Source organism: Scatophagus argus, chromosome 13 (genome assembly GCF_020382885.2).
Source record: "Scatophagus argus isolate fScaArg1 chromosome 13, fScaArg1.pri, whole genome shotgun sequence".
Classification (NCBI taxonomy): domain Eukaryota; kingdom Metazoa; phylum Chordata; class Actinopteri; family Scatophagidae; genus Scatophagus; species Scatophagus argus.
Genome location: NC_058505.1, coordinates 18,136,930 through 18,160,297, shown reverse-complemented (window position 1 = coordinate 18,160,297; position 23,368 = coordinate 18,136,930). Strand labels below are relative to the sequence as shown.

The 23,368-nt window shown below is 42.2% G+C and overlaps 2 protein-coding genes across 2 annotated transcripts; both read left to right on the top strand.

Annotated features, from left to right (window-relative positions):
- Positions 1 to 274: 274 nt before the first annotated feature.
- Positions 275 to 10,482, top strand: slc7a8b (solute carrier family 7 member 8b). The gene is made up of 12 exons (XM_046409360.1): positions 275 to 430; positions 861 to 1,072; positions 2,430 to 2,634; positions 4,631 to 4,782; positions 6,392 to 6,517; positions 7,368 to 7,521; positions 7,973 to 8,096; positions 8,384 to 8,487; positions 8,921 to 9,017; positions 9,107 to 9,256; positions 9,494 to 9,671; positions 9,962 to 10,482. The coding sequence occupies exons 2-12, from the start codon at positions 928 to 930 to the stop codon at positions 10,093 to 10,095; spliced, it is 1,569 nt and encodes a 522-aa protein (XP_046265316.1). The 5' UTR covers positions 275 to 430; positions 861 to 927; the 3' UTR covers positions 10,096 to 10,482.
- Positions 10,483 to 11,777: 1,295 nt separating this feature from the next.
- ap1g2 (adaptor related protein complex 1 subunit gamma 2) lies at positions 11,778 to 23,362 on the top strand. Its single transcript, XM_046408725.1, has 22 exons — positions 11,778 to 11,935; positions 12,508 to 12,710; positions 13,235 to 13,359; positions 13,550 to 13,691; positions 14,094 to 14,190; positions 14,304 to 14,380; positions 14,486 to 14,581; positions 14,930 to 15,010; positions 15,254 to 15,352; positions 15,464 to 15,519; positions 16,266 to 16,379; positions 16,988 to 17,128; positions 17,975 to 18,029; positions 18,595 to 18,717; positions 19,543 to 19,632; positions 19,797 to 19,924; positions 20,103 to 20,207; positions 20,339 to 20,486; positions 20,837 to 20,990; positions 21,192 to 21,343; positions 21,639 to 21,737; positions 21,942 to 23,362. The coding sequence occupies exons 2-22, from the start codon at positions 12,510 to 12,512 to the stop codon at positions 22,047 to 22,049; spliced, it is 2,391 nt and encodes a 796-aa protein (XP_046264681.1). The 5' UTR covers positions 11,778 to 11,935; positions 12,508 to 12,509; the 3' UTR covers positions 22,050 to 23,362.
- The last annotated feature ends 6 nt before the right edge of the window (positions 23,363 to 23,368 follow it).

Sequence of the window (23,368 nt, the reverse complement as noted above, 5' to 3'; positions counted from 1 at the left end):
CATGATGATCCTTGTGTGTATTTTGGACACATTTGTATGGCAAGTAGTCCTACACCAAATTATTTTTTGTTAAAAAGATAGTATTGTAAAAGTAAATTATAATGAAGTTAGACCTACGCTCAGTCTTAACATTAGGTGTTGTATGTAAACCAGTGCGTCAAGATAAGCTGTACGTTACGTGTTCTGTCAATGGGAGAAATAAACCACTGGGTCCCCACTACAGGGGGCGGGGCCTGAGACGTGTTGACAATTTAGGCTGCGCGGATTGGTTGAAAATAACCAGCTTTTCTATTTATCGAGGCTGTCAGCTGGAAGTCTTTGTTATCCCGCTCATCACTGCCAGCCAACAGGAGTTATTGTCCACCATGAAGTCCGTCACCTAACAGGGAGCTTTCAGTGTTTTTTCCAAGTCACCGCAGCTGCCGAAAAGGTAGGTCAGCACGTAATGAGCTGCTCGTTTCAGGCTCGCACAGCTAAACAAAGAGCATGAGGTCAGTGCTGAGAGGTTAATTGGAAATTCCTACATAGGAAGAAAAACTTGGGTCGGTGCTGCTTCGAGATATGTTAAGCCAGTGCATCTGAGCTTGAATATCTCGACGTTGTCTTGGTTTATGCTCATTTTGCTTGTTTCAGAGTCTGTTTGTGGTTAGTAGAAAATCTTCCTGATAGCTTTACAGTGGCCTTCCGGGCTGTTCATCGTGTTGCACTGTGAATTATTAATGCTGGTTTTTAATTTTAGCCAACAAACGATAGAAACCACTGCAGTCTAACGTCTAATGGCTGAAGGGAACTTGTGATTAATTACTCAGGACATGTGTGACATGCATCTGCCTCCAGTTCCTCTGTTCTTGTTTTGGCAGGGTTAGTGCTGAGGCACTGTCCTCCTCTCCTGGACCATAAAGGAGGGCGGACTCACTGGGCTTCAGGATGACCGACGGTCCGAAGAAGCGGAGCAGCAGGGAGACGGACCCGCCGGACTCGGGGTCGGCTTCGGGGAAAAATACAGAAGGAAGCTCCGGGGTGGCTCTGAAAAAACAGATCGGCCTAGTCAGCGCCTGTGGCATTATAATCGGTAAGTAAGCCCATGTGTGTTTCCTGGTAAAACTGTCCTGGTAAATGAAAACAATTAGTCTGAGTGATGCATTAAAAGCATGAAGAATCCAGTTCATATGACCGTTAAGTTTGCTTGGCATTTGTTGGGCTTCCATAATGGACAAAGGCTGAGTTTAAAGCTGCACTATACCCCTATATATACACACATATATATAGATAGATATCTTTTCAGGCTCTAGCCACAAGTCCAAGAAGTCACTTTCCTGTTTCTGGCCAGTCCCCACTTGCCTCCCACACATGCACAGAGAAAAAAAGGACACATCAATATAAAAGCAATCCCACTAATGGTGTCCACTGTTGTTGAGACAGCATTTTCCATCGCCATCTAGAAGCATGGATTTAGTGTGGGCACTGCACTTTTGAAGCAGCTGTGTCCTCATGTTCCAAGTTGGCACAAATATGATGTGTGGATTATATTGGAAAACTTCTAAATCACTTAACTCCCCATTCTGACTACCCAGCAGACAAGCAGGTTTTGAGTCTGAGAGGAGCCAAACAGGGCCCAGATCTGCTGTGATGCGGTGAGCTCACACTGTGATTAAACAGTGTTGGGCATCTGAAGAACAATGCTTTAATTTATTTACAGTGAATCAAATCAATATGATCGGCAAATTTAAACAGAACAAAATGACAAACTGACTTTGAACAGAAAAAGGAACTGTCTTTAAGGATGTCTGTGTCCATGGCCCTGATGAACTAGGCTTTATGTGTAGCCTGATTATTTTTTACAATTAATTGTTTAGTGTATGAAATGTCAAAAAATTGTGGAAAAAAAATCACCACATTTTCCAATAGCTGATTGTGATGTGTTCAAATTCCTTTTGTCTAACCAACAGTCAAAAACCCAAACACTATTCATTTGCTAATATGAATAGCAAAGACAAGCAGCAAATCTTGATGTTTTAGAAGCTGGAGTCAGCAAATGTTTGACATTTTTGTTTGAAAAGAAGCCTTGAAACAATTAATCAGTCATCAAATATTTGGAAACTGATTTTGTCTTCATAGAGAGAGATATAAAGTCACACAAAGCTCAGCTTGAGTACTGCAGGAAATGGGGCATCATGTGACAGGAAAATATATCTTTCTTTTTATAGCCACAAGTCTGCTTCACTGGCCTCAAGCTTGTTTAGATGTTGCTTTTCCACCACCATTGATGTGCATAATATCTACAATGTTAGGCTTCTTTATCTGGAAGATGGGTGACTTATTTTTCTGCATACATATAATTTATTGTGTGAAAAGCTAGTACTGATATGCATCCAGCCTTGTTACTGATTTGCTTCTTAATCTGTCATATGTGTCTGTTAATCACTCAGGTAACATCATTGGATCAGGGATTTTTGTGAGTCCCAAGGGGGTCCTGGAGAATGCCAGCTCTGTGGGTGTAGCCCTCATTGTGTGGATCAGCACTGGAGTTATCACAGCCATTGGTGCACTTTGCTATGCAGAGTTAGGCGTGACCATTCCCAAGTCCGGGGGAGACTACTCATATGTCAAAGACATCTTTGGAGGACTGGCTGGGTAAGGACAGATATTATTTGTCTGATCTGTGACATCTAATTTGTGACTCTAATCAGTGAAATTATCTGAAGATGATGAAGAGTGGCCACAGCACTTACCTGACATGAGGACACTGAGAATACAGTGCATATCACATATATTCACACATATATACATATATAGTGTGTATTCACACAGCGTATTCGCTTTTTCCACATTTTTTTTTTGCAAATTTATTAAAAATAAAAAAGCAAAAATATAACCCTGTGATCAGTACTTTGTTGAAGCCCCTTTGGCAGCAATTAGAGCCTCAAGTCTTTTTGAGTATGATTGTATAAGCTTAGCACACTTATTTTTGGGCAGTTTCTCCCACTCTGCAATGCAGAACCTCTCAAGCTCCATCAGGTTGAATGGGGAGCGTCAGTGCAAAGCCATTTTCAGATCTCTTAAAAAGAGATGCTCAGTGGGGTTCAAGTGTGGGCTCTGACTGGGCCACTCAACGACATTCACAGAGTTGTCCTGAAGCCACTCCTTTGTGATGTTGGCCATATGCTTAGGCTTGTTGTCCTGTTGGAAGATAAACCTTCACCCCAGTCTGAGGTCCAGTGCACTCTGCAGCAGGTTGTCAGCAAGGATGTCTCTCTACATTGCTGCAGTCATCTTTCCCTCGACCCTTGCCAGACTCCCAGTTCCTGCTGCCACAAAACATCCCCACTGCATGATGCTACCACCACCATGCTTCACAGTAGGAATAGTATTGGCCAGGTGATGAGCAGTGCCTGCTTTCCTCCATACTTGACCCTTGTCATTCATGCCAAAGAGTTCAATCTTTGTTTCATCAGACCAGAGAATTTTGTTTGTCATGGTCTGAGAGTCCTTCAGGCGCCTTTTGGCAAATTCCAGGTGGTCCTTCATATGCATTTTGCTGAGGAGTGGCTTCTGCCTGGCCACTCTACCATACAGGCCTGATTGGCGGAGTGCTGCAGAAATGGTTGTCCTTCTTGAAGGTTCTCCCCTCTCCACAGAGCAAAGCTGGAGCTCTGTCAGAGTGACCATTGGGTTGTTGGTCACCTGCCTGACTAAAGCACCACTCAGTTTAGTTGGGCAGCCAGCTCTAGGAAGAGTCCTGGTGGTTCCAAACTTCTTCCACTCAACTGAATTTACCACAGGTGGACTCAACTCAAGTTTTAGAAACCTCTGAAGTAAGATCAACGAAAACAGGATGCACCTGAGCAGAGTTTTGAGTGTCATGGCAAAGGGTGTGAATACTTATGTACATGTTACATTTTTTGTTTTTCATTTAAATTTGCAAAAAATTCAAGCAAACTTGTTTCACTGTGTCTTTATGAGGTGTTTTGTGTAGAATTTTGGGAGAGAAATTTAATTTAATCCATTTTGGAATGAGACTGTAACATAACAAAATGTGGAAAAAGCGAATCATTGTGAATACTTTCTGGATGCACTGTACATGGTTAAAAGCAATGCATAGACTGCACCAGTGATAACTGACCAATGATCCTCTTTGAAACATGCTGAAATCACATCATCTCCACAAAGGGGCTTTAAAAGTGTGTCTACTGAAATGAGTTGCTGTGTTCCATTCAAATGTATTTCATATTTTTATGTTACATGATGGATAAAAGCAGTCAACAAAAACTTCATAGCAAGGTTATAGCGAGTCTTTTGTAATTAGATCTTGCGGTAAACCCCTGGTCCCATCCCTCCTCCACATTCATGCTCACCATTTAATTAAAGCCTCTCCTAAGGTAATTTTGTATTCCCAGCATCCCACAATGTCGATGACCCAGTTCCACTCATTTCTCTTGTCTTCTTCAGCAGTGCTCCAGTGCATTACTATAATGCACTTAGCTAATACGCTTTAATTTCCTTTATTATCTATTACATTTTGCTGTGACGAGGGCTATTATTCTCACACGGCGTTGTGCTCATCAGTGGTGTGAATGCGCTTTTGTGTTTTGCCACGTCTCATTAACCTCCCGTCTCTGTCGTCCCTCAGCTTCCTGCGTCTGTGGATTGCTGTGTTGGTTATCTACCCCACTAACCAGGCTGTGATCGCCCTCACCTTCTCAAACTACATCCTGCAGCCGCTCTTCCCCTCCTGCCTCCCTCCGGAGAATGGCCTGCGTCTGCTGGCTGCTGTCTGCCTGTGTGAGTCTTATGTTCAAACTGATTAAATGACTGTTGTCTGAGGTTAGTGCTATAACAGCTACAGATTTTGAAGCAGACCAGTAAAGCTCACTTGGAAGAATTATTTTCAGCACAGTGAATTTTAAAGGTCTTCATTCTTTCATTGGGTTTATCCAACTTTTCAATCAAAGATGCTCTGTTAAAGAGTAGATGGCAAATTTAATCGTTGCTGAGGTGTGTTGGAGGCTGTGCAAAGACTTTTTGACTTTTTTTTTTTTTTTTTTTTTTTTTAACATACATACATTTTTTTTTCATAATGTCTTTCAGTCTTAAAAGAAATAATTCAAGTGGGATAATTTGCCTAATCTGTCATGAGTTTGACAAACTTGGTGCAAAAGCCTTGGCTAGAAAGCGGAGGCATGGATTATCTCATAGCTGAGTTTGAAATTTACGTGTCACAGTTTCTCACAGCTACCTTGCTGTGAGACGCTGGGCACCCAACCCAAACATAGAAATTTTAAAATCCCCATTTAAAATGTTATTTGTGCAACGCATTGTTTTTTCTCCAATTGAAAGCTACTGAATTTGAGGTGCGATTTTTCTGGAAACTGGTTTGTCATGTCCCGCTGTTCCAACCAAAAGACAGCTTTGGTATCAGTGTGACATATGCTGGCCCTGAGGGCTGTTTTAATAAGCAAATGCATTTAGTTACACAAATGTATTCAGTTATAATGTGGAAAAAGTACCTGGCAAACTGGATTTTATCTCTTTTAAACATGTGAATTAATCAACAAATTTTTCAGTTTTATCTAACAATATCTAAAGTACATTCAGTAACTGAATGTTTTTAGGTTAGGGCCGTCACAATATCAGGTTTTCACCACATGATTTTCATAGCCAAAAGAATTTGCAGTAACAAAATTATAGCAATAGCTATAGAACATTTGAAAACAATTTGCCATAAGTCAAATTCACTAATAATGTGCAATTACTATACTGTGCTTACGTACAACTTTGAATTACTTGCACATTACTTAAGTGTTTCAATTTTATGCCCCTTTATACTTCCATTCTACTACATTTTAGAGCCAAATATTGTAGTTTTTACTCTACTACATTTATATTTACTTGTGACATAACTGATCAGATAAAGAGCAGTACCACAAAGAGTGGTACAGAGAGATGAAGCTACATCAGAAGTACATTAGTGTAGTACAAGTACATTTTTCCAAATTTAGAAAAATTTCAAAAATATATCCTGAATAATCATTCACCCATTTTTTTCTACCCTCCAAAAATGAAATTGCATCAGTTTTATCCAAAGGGCTGCAGAGGGCCAGGTTTTGTTTATTCGTGTTCTGGAAATGTTTTATATCTGATTGGTTTTATTATTTATTATGATTTCTGATGTTTTGAGCACAAACCAGGTCTCCTCAGATGGCAATATGAAACACAGTGTAGAAGGGCTGTGGAAGGAATCTTGCCACTTGTGCCAGCACTCAACTTGGATGAGCTCCATTTTGTAGTTTGCAGCATACTATTCATAGAAACAAACTGTGTGCAAGTGTTTCCTCAGACAGTCCATAGACATAATGGCTGTCACTCTAACTTCTCTCTTGCTGCCCTTTAGTGCTGCTGACATGGGTGAACTGCTACAGTGTGCGCTGGGCCACATGTGTCCAGGATGTCTTCACTGCTGGAAAGCTCTTGGCCTTAGGCCTCATCATAATCATGGGTGTTGTCCAAATATGCAAAGGTAATCTTTGTTTCCTTATTTTTGTCGAGAGCGAGTCTTTTTTTTCCCCCACTCACTCTACAATTCTTTATGATCTTTTTGTCTGTTAACCTTTTTTTTTAGTTGATGTGATATCAGCTCAGGTTGCATGTGTTTGAGCTGTGAGCAGTTCATCTCAAGTGATGTTTTATTTGCATACTCTTCACAGGTCTGAAGAGTTAAACCTCTTCACTCGATCACAAAATATGTTCTTTTTATCTTTATATCTTGCGTATTCTTCCATTCACCTCCATTGTCCTGGACATCGCTGTCTTAAGCGTAATACTGAAAGGGAAAACTATTTGAAGCAGCAAAATTATAGTTGGCGTCATGACATGGTCCCCCTGTGCCCCTCGTGGGATTTGTGATTCCAGTGTGAAAAGGGGATTACAGTCCCTCATAGCTCTTCATCCCACATGTAATCCACACACACATACACACAGTGCCAGGTTCAGTAAACAGACTCATTCATGTGACTGAGCCTCCTTGTATCCCACTTTGTATGGCACAGAAGCCAGAAATGCAGGCTGAGCTGGATGCTAGATGTTCAAAAACTGTTAAAAATGGACACTGCAGCTTAAACTCATTTACAATCACCATGAATACACTGTCTACATAGCAGTTAACAGAAAAATATTTCGAGACAAAAGTAAATACTCGGGCATTCCTAATGCTTTTAGAGTAAGATGTCTTTTGTAAATCAAATGTTTAGTAACCATAAATCGTGTATTGCGTGCTGTGGTTGGTGCCCTCTGCTGCTCAGACTGCGGCGGTCACATCCAGTTGGGCTTCATTTTAATGAAATCTCATGTTTGCTTTTTCTTGTGCACAGGTCACTATTACTGGTTGAAGCCAGCACATGCCTTTGAGACATTCCGAGACTATGATGTTGGTCTGATAGCCCTGTCCTTCCTACAAGGCTCCTTTGCTTATGGAGGCTGGAACTTCCTCAACTATGTCACAGAGGAGTTAGTTGACCCATACAGGTAACAAAACTCAAAATATAGTGTGATACATTACAGAATTTTTTTTTTTTAATTCTAGTGAGATTAATTATGAGAATTCAGGATTTCATCAGTAACAAAAGAAACTAAACTTTTATTTTGAAATTGCACTAATCCAGTTACAACCATTTATGAAGGCACCTTCTGTAATTGATTTTAATGATCCATATGATATCCTCTCATATCAACTTTGATATTTCTTATCGTTGCCTATCAATTTTATTTTGATATTATTTTGTTGGGAATCCATATATCGCATTGTGATGAAACCTAAAACCCACCCTACAAGTTGTGTCTGATTTTGTATCCAAGTGTTTCGCGTGTTGAATGAAAGGTTAGTAATGTTGCTGTGTTAGACGATCAGAGTTCAGTCACAGAAATGGTTAATGTGCCATGAACTGCAGTCTCATCTTTCATCCTTTCAACCTCCCAGGAATCTACCACGTGCGATCTTCATCTCCATTCCCGTGGTCACCTTCGTTTACGTGTTTGCCAATGTGGCCTACGTCACAGCCATGAGCCCGCAGGAGCTGCTGGCCTCCAACGCTGTTGCAGTGGTGAGAAAACCCACGATAACTCGGACCCGAATGAGTGTGTGCTTATGCATGTAGTTAGAAGCTCAGAGTGTGTGATCATTTTGAACTGTAGTTGTCCAGTTGTCCAGAAGCCATTTAGAGTAACCACATGCTCCTCATTGTAGCAGAGTGCCTGTAACTCTTAGTCCATTGCCCTTTTGCACTCCATTTTGAACTTTTTAGTTCCTGTTACCTGTGTACGTGTTTGAAATGCGTACTTGTTCTCTTCTCCTCCTCTTCTGTCTCTCTGCTCCTAATATTTCTCCCAGACATTTGGAGAGAAATTGCTAGGAGTAATGTCATGGATCATGCCCATCTCTGTGGCGCTCTCCACCTTCGGGGGGGTCAATGGCTCCCTCTTCACGTCGTCGCGGTCAGTTTGTCCTGCCATGTCCCTCTAAACGGTCCTCACTTTCTCCTCATTCCAGCTTCTGCGGTTGCTGTGCTTTGTGTTTCTCGTTTCTTGTTGTTACCATGCTGATATTGTGCCCGTACCCGTGGACGTACAGGAGTGGAGTAATGGGGTTAAGCAGGGTAAAAATGAGAAGCTCGACAGGAATAAAATGCATGAGTAGTGCAAATGCTCATCTTTAACTGCGTTTCGGAATGTAGTGAAGATGTATTCCTGTTGTGGTCCATTTATTTACCCTGCAGTTTTCACTTGTGTGATCTTCCTCTGCACTGGTGCTTGCGTGATCACCTGGACTGTGTGTTTCCTGAGCTGGTCTCTCAGCTGTGCACACGGTGAGCAGACGCCAGCTGGCTCCGCTTCTCAGGACTGAACTGTCTTTGGTCCTGTCTCTCAGGCTGTTTTTCGCCGGAGCGAGGGAAGGCCATCTCCCACGTCTGCTGGCCATGATCCACGTCACACGCTGCACTCCGATCCCGGCCTTACTCTTTACTGTGAGTCGTTACAAAAGCTACTTTTTTATTCTCTGTGTGACCACGCCTTGCGCAGAAGTGGTAACTCTCTCCTCTCTCACCACATTCAGTTGATCTCCACTCTGCTGATGTTGTGCACCAGTGACATTTACACCCTCATAAACTACGTGGGTTTCATCAACTACCTTTTCTACGGCGTCACTGTCGCCGGGCAGATTGTGCTGCGCATCAAAGATCCCAACATGCATCGACCCATCAAGGTAAAGGCACAGACAGGAGGACTTACCAAAAAAAACTTAGACTAGGCTCACTTTTTGGACAGACGTCTGTCTAATTCTTGTAGAACCTTTATTCACAACCAACAGTCTAGTTTTACAGATCTTCTCAAGCATTCAATACTGTTGTAATTATAATAAGCCCATATGCTATGTGACTACATGCAGACGCGAGGCGACCGGATCTTTGAGCTTTTAACACACTGACTCTTCATCTTCCAGGTGAGCTTGCTCTGGCCAGTGATCTACCTGCTGTTCTGGGCCTTCCTGCTGGTCTTCTCTCTGTACTCCGAGCCAGTGGTATGTGGTGTTGGTCTGGCCATCATGATGACAGGCGTCCCTGTTTATTTTCTGGGAGTCTACTGGGAAAACAAGCCACAGTGTTGTGATATTACTATTGGTAAGGCAACATCCTGCTGTCACAGATAAAATATGTTAAGACTTTGAGGTTTAAAATGTTAAAAATGATGTTATGCATATTTAAACTTGTAGCTGTATTTCTAGACAGGATTGATTTTAAAAAAAACAAGCAAAAAAAAGTTTACCCAGTTTGGTGCAGAACATAAGAATAGACTGGTACAGGGTATAATAATCAGGATAAAGGCTGACAAATTAAGAATTTACATGTATGAACTGTTACATTTAATCAAAGTTATTTCCTCGGTCTCTTTCATCCCCAACTGTATCCAGGTAAAATGACTCATCTGTGCCAAAAGCTCTGTTCAGTGGTCTACCCAGTTATGGAGGACAACCTGGAGCCCACTGAGCCACAAAAGAATGATGGAGATGGTGCAGCTGGAAAAAGCCCTCAAACGGCTGAATGAACATGTACATAGAGAAACATAGACAATGACTCGCACTCTGTTTGGGAGGAAAGGATGCACAGGGAGGTTGGCATATGTATTCACTTCTTGTCCTGCAAGACTGGACTTTCTTGTTCCGGCCTTAGTCCTGACCACTTCTGTTTCAGTATTTACTCTGGGAACAGGTGTTTGAAATGAAATATCACTGACTATGAACTTAAGAAACACTGAAATTATGCAACATGGTTGTTTTTATTGTTTTCACCTCTAAAATGTAACGCTTTGTCTTGTTGTTTGGGTGGTAGTGGCAGAACCTTTTAATATGTAAGTTGCTTTTTATTGTTGTGATTCTGTTGTTCATGTTTTCACGTCACTATAGTAACACTAAATTAAATTTTCTAAATGGTTCACTGGTTTTCACTCTTGTTGGATTCATAACACCTTTGTGTTAAACTGTATTAATAATTCATTTCAAATGTTCACAGATAAGGCAGATTTTGATTTGGATAGCAAATGTTTCTTTGTCTTGTCACACAGATCTCCAGTTCTCATCAACAGTGTGGAAAGCTGTAAGCTGTATTTTTTTTTTTCTATGAAAATTGTATGAAAATGAAACTCTGCAGTTTCCAACTCTCCAAAAAGTAAGAAAAAAAATTAATTATTATTACAATTCCTGGACATAAACCAAATGTTTGTGGTGGAAAACCAGATATTCCTCAAATTAAACATGGCCCCACACAGTGCCTCTGCAATAGATATTTAGCATAAGGTGACTGTACTCCTAATTTTTGTCCTCTCATCTTGTGATTTTCTCTGGTATTTTTATCACCTGAATAATGTTTCTGACAGATTAGGATTAGGTCCTCCTCATGTCTCGCTGTGTTGTCACTGTGTACCCTGCAGTGGTGTTGTGCTGACTGCTGCACCTTCTCATCAATGTTTCATCCACCTGTTGGTATACCTGACGTGTATGGGCGGAGTCAACGTACAATGAGCGATCAAGTTGCGGAAGTAATGGTTGGCTATGACGAGCCTAGGTGGGTCAAGATGTAATGTTACCTTAAATAAGAAAGGAAGCTAGCTATATTTGTTTTCAAAATAAAAGTCCTGAATCTTTGGACACACACTTAATCTGAAATTAAACATTTAGGACGAATCTATATCAAACCAGAATTTGTAATTTATTAATCTTACGTCATATGCTTCTTATAATTAACCTAGTTTCGAACCCCCTTTGCTGGCCATAGAACTTTAAAGGAACTTTTCATCAAGAACGCATCACAACTGCTTTAAAGGGATATGAAAAAAGATAATTAACTATATGTACTCTAAACATGAATATTTCTTATTGTGGTATTTTCATATTACAGTATATCTATTGATGAAGATCAGGGGATGATGTTGAAATCCTAGCAATTAACTAATAAGCAGACCTTGAGCTAATATTTTGTCAAGTCTTTCTCCTAAAACACTGAACCGGTAAATTCTGTTCAGTCTGGATTTGACCTGTCACAGCAGGTAAAACATGAACGTAATTTACCTTGGGGGCTATGTTGAGAGGTGTTGATCCATTTGAGTCCTTGGTGTTGTCTCTGGAAATTTAAAAGTTTAAGGACCGGGGCCCAGTATTTCAAAATTTTTAATCTAGATCAGAATTATCTATATTTTGTAAATCGATGATGGCAATTTTTAGCCAATGGGTTTATTGTGAAAGCGGTAACAGGAAGTTGTGTGCTTGTTTTTGCCTCTCTTGACACTAATTGAACACAACCAACTGACTGCTGCCGTGTATTGGAGGGGGTTCGGCTGAACTGAACCGGTTCACTTTTAAAACACTGGCGACTCCCTGTACAGTGTCGAGGTACGTTACGTTGTTAATTTGGAGCTTAAACTGTTCACATAAACAGACTGTAATGATAACTTAGCTAGTGGTTCAGCTCGACAGTCTCTCACTGAACAGGCTTGACAGCATCTGCAAGGTTAGCCCTGTTCGGTCAGTTGGCTAGCGCCTGGTTTGTTTCACTGACCTGCATAATCGACTGGAGCGTCACGCTAACTTGGAAGTGAGCTCATTAATTGACATGTATTTTTCCAACGTCAAGAAACAAAATAAATGTAAACAATTGACAGAAACTTTATTTTAAGCCAACTCTAGGAGTAAATTACGATACAAAACGTGCCACCAGACAGTCTTTCTGTCAGACTTGTAACTTAACTTAAGTAGTTCGTTTTAGTGGGAGCACAGTTCTTGAGATGTATTATTGTGTAACAGCTTTGTCATCGTGTACACACACCTGGAGGCTTTTCAGAAACAGGAAGTGAAATCAAACCCAGTACAACTCTGCTAATGCTATATATTAATTAATTTCCATGACATCATTTGCACACAATGCACATGCACGCACACACACACACACACACACACACACACAGCCATGTCTCCATCAGTACCCCTGCAGGAGATGATCCGGGCCATCAGGTCAGCAAGGACACAGTGTGAGGAGCGGGGTGTCATCCAGAGGGAGTGTGCTGCCATCCGGGCACAGTTCAGACAGTCCGACAATGGAGGGAGATCGCACAACCTTGCCAAGCTGCTCTACGTGCACATGTTGGGCTACCCCGCTCACTTTGGTCAGGTGAGGGGATTTTGTTTAAGCCCGTCATGGGATTGCTTGGGTTAATGGGGTTAGCAGGGTGAAAAACCACCATGCCGGTGGTGGACCTGGGTGAAGTAGTGGCACAGTCCCAATGTCCAGCCGCTATGTCCTAAACACTGATCCCTTACAAAAATTATATGCGGGCTCAGCAAAAATGTGTGTGTTCATGGATCTTGGATGGATCTTGAAACACACAAATAGAGCACAGTGTAGAACTCCATGCTAACAGCAATAAGCTATAATAATATGAGCCATAAATTGATAGCATTAAATGCTATTGACCGTGTTTAATTCCCTGAAGTAGAGTCAGCATTGCAAACCCAATGTTAACAAAAACTGGGCCACTGAATGTAATCCTTCCCAGCTCTGTGGCTGCAGCTCAGAAAATGAGCCCGATCTCCACTTAGAGCTGAGAAAGAGCAGAAAACTGCCCCCAGGCTCATCCGTGGTGTCAGTACGTCAAGAAACTTCACATTTAAAGGAGTTGTTGCGCTTCCTCCTAGATGGAGTGTGTTCGGATGATAGCCAGCCCTCGCTACAGCGAGAAGCGTGTGGGATATCTGGGAGCCATGATGCTGCTGGATGAGAAGCAGGATGCCAGCTTACTCATCACCAACTCCATCAAGAAGTAAGGACAGCCACTAGAATTTGAAATCTTCAATCTTAAAACAAACAAAATAATTGAATTTTTGCTAAAAGTCTGTTTTAACCCCCGTATATAAGCTTTGCATGCAATTAAAAGGGCAATCCACCGATTTTACACATAAAAGTTTTTCTGTGTGTGTGTGTGTGTGTGTGTGTGTGTGTGTGTTTTCCAGTGACCTTTTTCACAGTAATCAGTATGTGCAGTCTCTGGCTCTGTGCACACTTGCCTGTATGGGTTCACCTGAGATGTGCAGAGATCTGGCACCAGAGATTGACCGACTGCTCCGAACCTCCAACTCTTACATAAAGAAGAAGGTGTGAACCTCCTCCTCCTGTTCTTTCTCCTCCTCCTCTTCCTCCTTTTTTTCAGCAGCACGTATCAGTATTACTACCACTGTAATCGCTAATAATTATAATCACTATAATTCTGTACTACCTATGTATGCATATTGCTTTTCCTTTCTGTAAAAGTTGACCTTACTGAAGAGTTATGACCACTGTTTTATGTTCTACTTGTTTTGGAGCCAATGTGTTTATGGTCACCAGTTACATCTAACCAATCAGTGTTATTTATTAAGCTATTTGTGATCCGTGTAAAACAGTTGTTCCACACATGTCCCTACTTTGTCAGCAATAACGCTAACACCGTCCCACTGTCAGCTGTTCAGCACAGCACTGATGTAATGGTGCCGATGACTTGCCCCACTGTTCTTCCAGGCTGCTCTGTGTGCTGTTCACATTGTGAGAAAAGTCCAGGACCTGGGGGAGCTCTTCGCCTCCGCAGCTCGATCCCTCCTTACTGAGAAGAATCACGGTCGGTGGATTCATGTTTATGAAATGCATGGGTAACATGTTTACTGTTTAGGGTCATCTCACAGGTACCAGTTTCTGGTGATTCTTCATGGCTTTGACTCTGTTTACCTGTAGGTGTGTTACATGGTGCTGTGGTGCTTATCACTGAACTGTGCGAGCGGAATCCAGAAACACTGGAGCGGTTTAGAAAAGTATGAAGAAAACACACACACACACACACACACACACACACACATTGTTTTGTTCTGTATGTTCGCTCTGTCTTTTACAATGTGTTTGTGCTGTGTGTCTCACAGGCAGTGCCGGATCTGATTCAGATCATGAAAGGTCTGGTCATTTCGGGTTATTCTCCAGAGCATGACGTGGCAGGAATCAGCGATCCCTTCCTACAGGTCAGTGTGTTCCTGCACTGCATTCCACTGACTGTAGAGCAATAACACTTGAATAACGATAGATACATGCTCTCATCTTTCCTGAGTCAAAAACTTATCTCGGTGTTAACCCGGCCCGTTTGAGCGCTGGGATGAAGATTTAAAATCAAAACACATTTGACTTATTTTGTCAAATAATATGTCTTTCCTTATGACTCAGATTCAGTCTGAAATGGCTAAAGACTTCTTTGTTTCACTTTTGCTCTTTCTCCCTAACACACCTCCCGTCATTCCTCCTGTTTTTGCTGACTTGGTGCACCACTATAACTTGCACTCCATCTGTTTATTTTCTCTGGCCTCCATCCTCAGGTGCGCATCTTGAGGTTGCTGAGGATTCTCGGTCGCAACAACGAGGCAGCCAGTGACACTATGAATGATCTTCTAGCTCAGGTCCAGTGTCCACTATCACGTACACAAATTATTAATAACTGTAGCAGGGAAATTTTGTTTATTTTTTTTATGTTGTATATTGTTGTATGTATTGTTGAAGAAGTCATCCAAAACTGCAACATCGTCTACTTCTCAACTTTTCTTGATAAAGTTTCTGTAGGTGTCGATTCTTTCTTTGCTCAGCCATCGAAGGTATCACTGCTACACAGTAACGCGTTTATGTGTGTTTGACTTGCCGTACAGGTGGCGACCAACACTGACAGCACTAAGACTGTGGGCAACGCTGTGCTGTACGAGACTGTCCTCACCGTGCTAGACATCAAATCAGAGAGCGGCCTCAGGGTGAGAAGCCAGCAGCACTTCTCACTGTGTTTAACTGCATTAAAACACAGTGAATAACATGATCTAATTCAGTGATGAATGCATGTGAACATCATTCCACTTGTGCCACAGGTGCTGGCTGTGAACATCTTGGGAAGATTTCTTCTGAACAATGACAGGAACATTCGGTTAGTGCTGCTTTCATCCCTCCCTCCTCCTCCTCCTCCTCCTTCTCTTCCTCCTCCTCCTCTCTTATCTCTGAATCACTTGCCCGTTTTCATTCCACAAGGCCGACAACAGACTCACTGCAGGCAGAGGGAGACGCCTCCCAATAGACTGTTATCAGCCTGAGCTCACTAATCACTCTCCCTGGAGACATTCCCTGAGAGCCACACCAGAAGGGCACTGTCTGTCTGTTAATGCTGAGCTCTTAATTCTGGGCCTTGTCATTTTTCATCAGGCAGTGTGTAGGCCTGTAACAGCTTCCTTGGGGTTTTGTTGTGTTGCTATTTTTTGGACTTGTCTCCAAAGAGGCCCTGTGGCCAGACAGCCCTGTCTAGTTTTCACCTGCAAGGCCCTTCATCCCCACTGTGGCTGTGTTACAGTCATAGGACAGGTTTATTTCTGTGAGCCCTGCCCAACTAGATAACATCTCTTCTGCACACCTATAAATACTTGATCACTTCATGAGACATTCCAAGTGGAAATTCAATCAATTATTCATGTTGCCACATTGAGAAAGTTAAGTATGTACAACACTATTATTTAGTCTCGACTGGAATTATTAATCCAAAACATCTCCTACATTACTCAGAACCTAACTGAGCACAGTGTGAACCTCAGAGTGATCACAGCTCACTCACATCACTTCATCATAATGCAGTATGAAGCTTAAAACTTCCCTTATCTCTGGTTCCTCTGTGTGCGTGTCCAGGTACATTGCCATGATCTCTCTTCAGAAGATTGTTGGAACAGACCACAATGCAGTGCAGCGACACCGGGGAACCATAGTGGACTGCCTGAAGGACCATGATGCTTCAGTCAAGCGGTAACTCTCACCTTTTTTCCGTTTTTCGGGCAGAGCTGTCACACCACAGATGTTCAGCCATTCTGACAATGTGAGCTCATGCTTTTCCAATGTCACCCCCTACTGTGTGTTTTGAGGAAACCTCTCTTAATGTGTGTCATCATATTTTATGTTTGGAACATTGTGTGATGCTCGCACCAGGAGTAATAAATTGATAATTGATGATTTCTGTACATTCATACAGATGATATGTGTGATGTAAATGCTGTCTACAGGTGGTTTCACACAGCGACTGGTTGCTGCTGCGTCTGCCACCCGGCAACATCAGTGTTCTGTATTTTGATTGGCCTAGAGCGGGGCTAATTCTGATCCCACTACCATTGGTACACACCACAAGCTGATACTATCTATCAACTCTATTGTACTTTAAAGATACTTTAAGACACTTGCGACCTTGAAAGTTCTTCACAATGCAGTAAAGTTTGATTTCATTATTTATTATAAAGGTTTTTTTTTCACATCATCACATCTTGTGATAATGTCATGTTCCCGGCACACACTTCGAGTCTCATTTTAATGGTAAGCATATACAGAATTACCAGCCCTAATCGTCTCTGGCAATTCTCCAGCCGTGCCTTGGATCTCTCGCTGGCGCTGGTCTCGGCCTCCAACATCCGCTCCATGATGAAGGAGCTGCTCCTCTTCCTCTCCTCCTGCCCCCCTGAACTCAGGGCCCAAGCTGCCAGTGGTATATTCAATGCCGCAGAGAGGTGGGTGACACACTGCAGGCATGTAAATGTGCACATCACATAACTGCATTGCACACACATATCATATCTATGAGTTCAAACACTGTATAGACAAAAGTATTGGGCCACCTGGCCGTACACCATGGGGCAAATTTAATGACATCACATTCTAAACACACAGACAGGCAGCTATAACAGTTTCCTCTCTTCTGGGAAGGCTTCCCATAAGGTTTTGGAGTGATTCTGTGGGTATTTTTGCCCATTCATGCAGTAGAGTGTTTGTGAGGTCAGACACTGATGTTGGACTCAAAGGTTATGCACCCAGTCTCCTTACCAGTTCATCCCAAAGGTGTTTGATGGGGTTGAATTCAGGGCCACATCAAACTCATCCAACCATGTCTTTATGGACTTTACTTTGTGCACAGTCATGCTGGAATAGAAAAGGGTCTTCCCCAAACTGTTGCCACAAAGCTGGAAGCATAGCATTGTCCACAATGTCTTGGTATGCTGAAGCATTAAGATTTCCCTTCACTGGAAGTAAGAGGCCAATCCAACCCCTGATAAACAGCCCATTAATTAGGTGTCTGGAAGCATTCCAAGCTGGGATTGGATAATAAATGTGATGCAGCTGTTTAAGTGTCAAGGCTACAAAACAAAACAAGAAGTCACTGTGCTTGAAATATCTGTATCTACATTTCTCACTCGGTGTCTGTCTCCGCTCTGTCTCTATTAGTGGCATGAAGAATAGCCTTCTTTCTTTCTGTTGTACATCTCTCTACCACTTTAATGCACTTTGTTTTTGCGCCTGTGTGTTTAAGTCGTGTGAGGATGCAGATGGATTTGTGTGTGTGTCTCTGTCTCTGTCAGGTATGCACCCTCGCAGCGCTGGCACATCGACACCATCCTGCATGTCCTCACAACGGTAAATACAGACTGAGCCACTTACCCTGCTGCCTCCGAGTTTCTCCCTCACAACTCTTTTTAAGTTGTCCGCAGCCATCATTAAGATACCTGGGGCCGCATGTATGAAGGCTGTGTATATATAGAGATACTGAATGTGTTTTTACAAACAGAACGTTTGACAAGAGATGTGCACCCATTCTGTAGAAACTTTCATACATGCGGCCCCGTATCCTGAGTAGGCCATTTATAGAAGACTACTGCTTTCCATTTTGCACTCTGTTGTTTTTCAGTTTGTGCTCCATTTAGATAAGTGAATGAATGAACATGAAAAGCTAATGCTTACTCTAATCCTTTGTAGTGTTCTCCCAAAAAAGGTGCAGATTTAGCATAATTCAAAGCTTAATCCATGTTCTTTACAATATATATGAACTGTACTGGACTGGACAGGGCCGCCAAGTGGGGTTATCGTGTCTGGAAGGAAATGTAGGGCGACCCAAATACTTGGGCCAGCTGTCCAGCCAATAGAGTGTGGTGTGTGTGTGTGTGTGTGCCTGAGTGTGTGCTTTTGTTTTCCACTGTGCCAGGCAGGGGGCGATGTGAGAGATGAAACGGTTCCCAATCTGATCCAGCTGATCACCAACGCTGCAGAGCTGCACTGTTATACTGTCCACAAGCTCTACCAGGCTCTGCTCACTGACATCTCTCAGGTGTGTGTCAGTATGTGTGTGTGTGTGTTTTGGGGGGTCCAACACTAGCTTTATTGCTTGATGGTCAGCTTACTCATTCAAAGAGCCTTGACAATGAATCCTCTTGAATGTCTCTGGATTGTACCCTTCTGACCTTTAACTGTACAATTAACAAACTGATAAGTTGCAGTCACATTCATCATAAAGAAAACTTAAAGTCAACTGTTAATTAAAAAAAAATGTTTTCAAGCAAAATCAAACTAAACAAACACAAGAAACAAAGTTATATGCTGGAAAAAAATACCTGACCTTCCCTCACCTTTCTTACCAATGTTGTAAAAAATTGTGTTGGGACAAAACCTTTTAACCACAGACGCAAACTTTCATACTAAGCAGATCAGACATACAGTAGATCTGTTTGGATGCAGCAGTTTTTAAAATGTGAAGTGCTGAAGTGAAGCTGACCTCCAACTTTCATATTTCCTGCCTTTGAAAAGCCCACTGAGAGTATTATGCCAAAAATTCTGCAGTACAATAAAAGAAAATTATGTGAACCACAGCGAGCTGGTTTGGTGCCATAACAGTGAGAATAGCTTGACTTTCAATTTGAAACTGGCTGATGCAACAAGGTTTATTTTTGGAAGCAAGTCAGATGAGCAGCCATGGACTCGTCTGCAGTGTGATCCCATTTTCCACCACATTAACTCTGAATGAATACAAGAAAACATAGGTCTGATAATTCAGACTGCTCTGCTGACCTGCAAACCAATCACCTGGAAAGATAAAGTATTACTATGATTGTGTATAGTGTGTACAGTTGTGTGAGTGTAATATTTGTATGTACAGCAATCCCTGGTGCAAGTGGCCTGCTGGTGCATAGGAGAGTATGGAGACCTGCTTTTGAGAGGAGAGTGTCAGGAGACTGAGCCTGTTCAGGTACACAGAGGACACAACTCAGTTTATAGTATGATCCAAACAAATAAAAGGAGATCTGAGTAGTTAGCATGAGGGTTAATAATGCAATTTTGCATTGTTAGTTTCAGTATCATAAAAATGTGATGGCGGCTTTCAGGCGCTGTATTGACACATTTCTCCATCAGGTCAGCGAGGATGATGTCCTGGACGCCTTGGAAACTGTTCTACAGTCCCACATGTCGTCCCCGGCAACCAGAGGCTTTGCTCTCACCGCCACCATGAAACTGAGCACACGGATCACTGATAATGTGGAGTAAGAACCACTTCTGTCAGTCACAGCGAATGGCAATCTGATACAGACAATCTAACATCCAGTTCCAAGTGGCCGTTTGGAAAAGACTCCTCACTGAGACAGCTTCTGATCAGGTGCAGTCATTTCTGTGTAGTCCTCTGACTGCTGCTCTCTCTCCTCATCTCCCCTCTCCTGCCAGTCGCATCAGAAGCATCGTCAGCATCTACGGCAGCTGTATAGATGTGGAGCTCCAGCAGAGGGCAGTTGAATACAACGCTTTGTTCAGAAAATATGACCACATGAGGTACGTGAGAGCATGATGAAGAAGCTGACTTTTCTAAAATCATGTAGTATACCATATTTCTGTTTTTAAAAATTAAAAGTTGTGATTAAAAAAGTTGTGATAAAGCCCTCAGATGTTTCCTCTTTCTGCAGGGCAGCAGTGCTCGAGAGGATGCCTGTGATAGAAAGGAGCTCCTCGGTTCATACCAATGGAGAGTCAACAGGGGACATTATAAAGGACATCCAACCAGCTAAAGTCAAGCAGGGAGAGCCACTGCTGCCCCAAAAACCTGCTAACCAGGTGTGCTACATTGACAGATGTATGTTATTCAGCAGCAACATTCTGGTAAACTACCCAATGATCAACAAGGTGAAAATATAGACTTTCAACTTAGTGGCACAAAAATTTGGTGTTAATTACTATTGTCTTCCTCTTTTTTTCCTAGTTTTATGAGTATGTTTGTTAGAGCGCGCACACACACACACACATACACACAGCAGAAAGTACTTAGTACATAGAAAAAGTTTGTTCCAGTGCGTGTGCGTTCAAATAAAGTTCTGACTGTTCTTTGGAGGGATTTGCTTTGAATATGCAGAGCAGTGTGTTCGTGCTCAGGTTCAAACAGGCAGGTTTGTCCTCCTGTCCCTCAGGTGTGTGATCTGTTGGACCTGTTGGGAGGCTCTGAAGAGATGCTGCGGCCCAGACCAGCAGCAGGAGGTGCAGCCCCTGGCCTGCCCACCAGCACGCCTGGAGGAGACCTGCTGGATCTGCTGGGAGGGTTAGAGCCTGCCCCCCTCACCACAGGTGCGATCTTCACGCACACACACACACACTTGTTTAGACAGAAAAAAAGAAGAAGTGATTTTGGATATGAAACTAATGAATGCAAAATGAAGGGGACTGAAACCGAATGATGCCATCAGATAATCTCCCTAAATATCCCCCAGTGTTGATGTGTTTTTCTTTTAAATTCATGCGACATTTTATATTTCCTGTTCTCCATAGCTCCCACAGTGCAGGTGTACGAGAAAGACGGTGTGACTTTGACACTAAGTTGTGATAAACAGTCAGACTCAGCCGTGACAGTCACACTAACAGCCTCCAACTCCACTGACTCAGACATCAGCAGCTTCACCCTGCAGGCTGCAGTACCGAAGGTTTGTCTCACTAAACCCGCTGGCAAGCAAACTTTCTCTGTTGGTGCTCATCTTTAGCTTAAAAGGTGCACTAAAAAAATTAGCAGCTTGTGGCAGAATATTCTCGTTTAAATTACTTTCACATTTTCAGAGCCGGATCACCTTCCCTTGTTAGATCTCCTGTCGCTCTACATTTGAACAGTTAAGGTGTCAGTTTTAGACCCTGTCATGTCCTCTTTGGTAGGCTTCAGTGAAGTAAATGGAGGTGTGTGTTTTGGTGCTTTAAACTTCAAAGTTCCGTTTGATCTTCCCCCAGAGTGTCCAGTTACACATGAAGGCCCCCAGTGGAGACTCTCTCCCTGCACGAGGCGCAGCTAAGGTGACCCAGATGGTAGTTCTCAATAACCCAAACAAGGTAACCCATCAATCTTATGTCAGCACAGGAGAGAATAGCCCCTTTTGCAAATCAAAGTTTCTGTAATTAAAGTCTGAAAATACAACATGAGAATCAGTCATCACACTTTTTCTTCAAATTTTCACACAACCCCCACAAACCTGTTGTTGTAACCAAGCCAATTCTAGCTACATCACACTGCCTAAATCCATCCTCCCCCTCCAGGTGAACCTGAAGATGAGGATCCGTATATCATACAGCAGACAAGGATCAACCTTTCAGGACACAGTCCAGATAGACTCCTTCCCTGGACTCAGTGCTGCTGGCCACTGACAGCGGCCATTCAGTCCGACACGACTGTGACGACGGTCTGTGGATGAGCCGGCCGGCATCACCTCTCTTTGACAGGTTTTTTTCTGCTGTCACACCCTCTACACTCAGTCCAAGCTGCTGTTTCTTCAATTCCTGAATCTGTTGTTCCTTTTATGGCTGAAGAGCACTGTTTGTTCACAGGAAATCACAGCCTCATTCGTGAACGCAAATAATTTGCCCCCTTCTCTGGAATCCACGTGTAAAAATGTGGCTCATGGTACAAGCATTGGAATCTGCCAGTCTGATATGGAAAAAGTAAAAAAAAATTTGCAGGGTTTTTGCAATCACAGCTGTCTGTAGAAACTTTGTACCAGGTTGTATCCAGGTTTTTAAGCTACTAAAGCTGATTGTAGTTTATGTTGCAAACCATCAATAGTTATTCATATGGCACACACAGCACCCATGTTTAATCCATTCAAAGTGATTTCCTTTATGAAGTATTTGCCTTTGCCAAGCAGCTAAACACTTACTAATGAATAACCCACTACTATGATTATAAAATGCTCTAATCCAGTACATTTTATTTTAACTTTCCAACATGAATTTGAGAGTGAAGAGTGGAGGATTTTAAACGCAATCATTATGTGTTGCATTCAGCTGTCTTCTATTGCTCCTGTCTTTCATGCCTCAGTCAGCTGAACAGCTCAGTGTCAGCCACCAAATGAATTCCGCTGTGCCTTTCACCCTCAAGAACTGACATTTCCTCATGTGCTAAAAAAAAATCTAGTTTCAGTGGCCAAGAAATGGTTTTAAACATAATTGAAATTTTAAATATAAGTCATAAAAACATGTTTTTATCTCTCCCATTTGACCTGCACCAAGTATCTCCTTGCCTGTTGTTTACAGAAGACTGTGTACAGTGAAACATTAAGAAAAATGGACATAAAATGGATAACTGTCTACAAGATGTATATTTTACATCTTAAGTACAGTATATGAGCACAATTATGAGCTGAAATCACCAATACAACCCTTTGTTGTAGGACAGAAAAAGAAGGCTGTAAAACACACATCTGTCAGCTTAATTTGATAGCTCATCTCATGATCACAGACCTCTATTAAAAAAAAAAAGAACTCCAGATACTGGATATCAGCAACGGTGCTCTAAATGAATTTCAATTCAATCTCTACCAGACTGTTTCAGATCACTACCTTAAATAAATTGTAAAGAGAGGACCACAATGACTATTCTGTCAGTTGCATAAATGGTCTTAAAATCTTCTGTTTCATGTCATTTTCTAATAAAAATCAGTTTTCAGAATCCTCAGCAGTCACTTGTC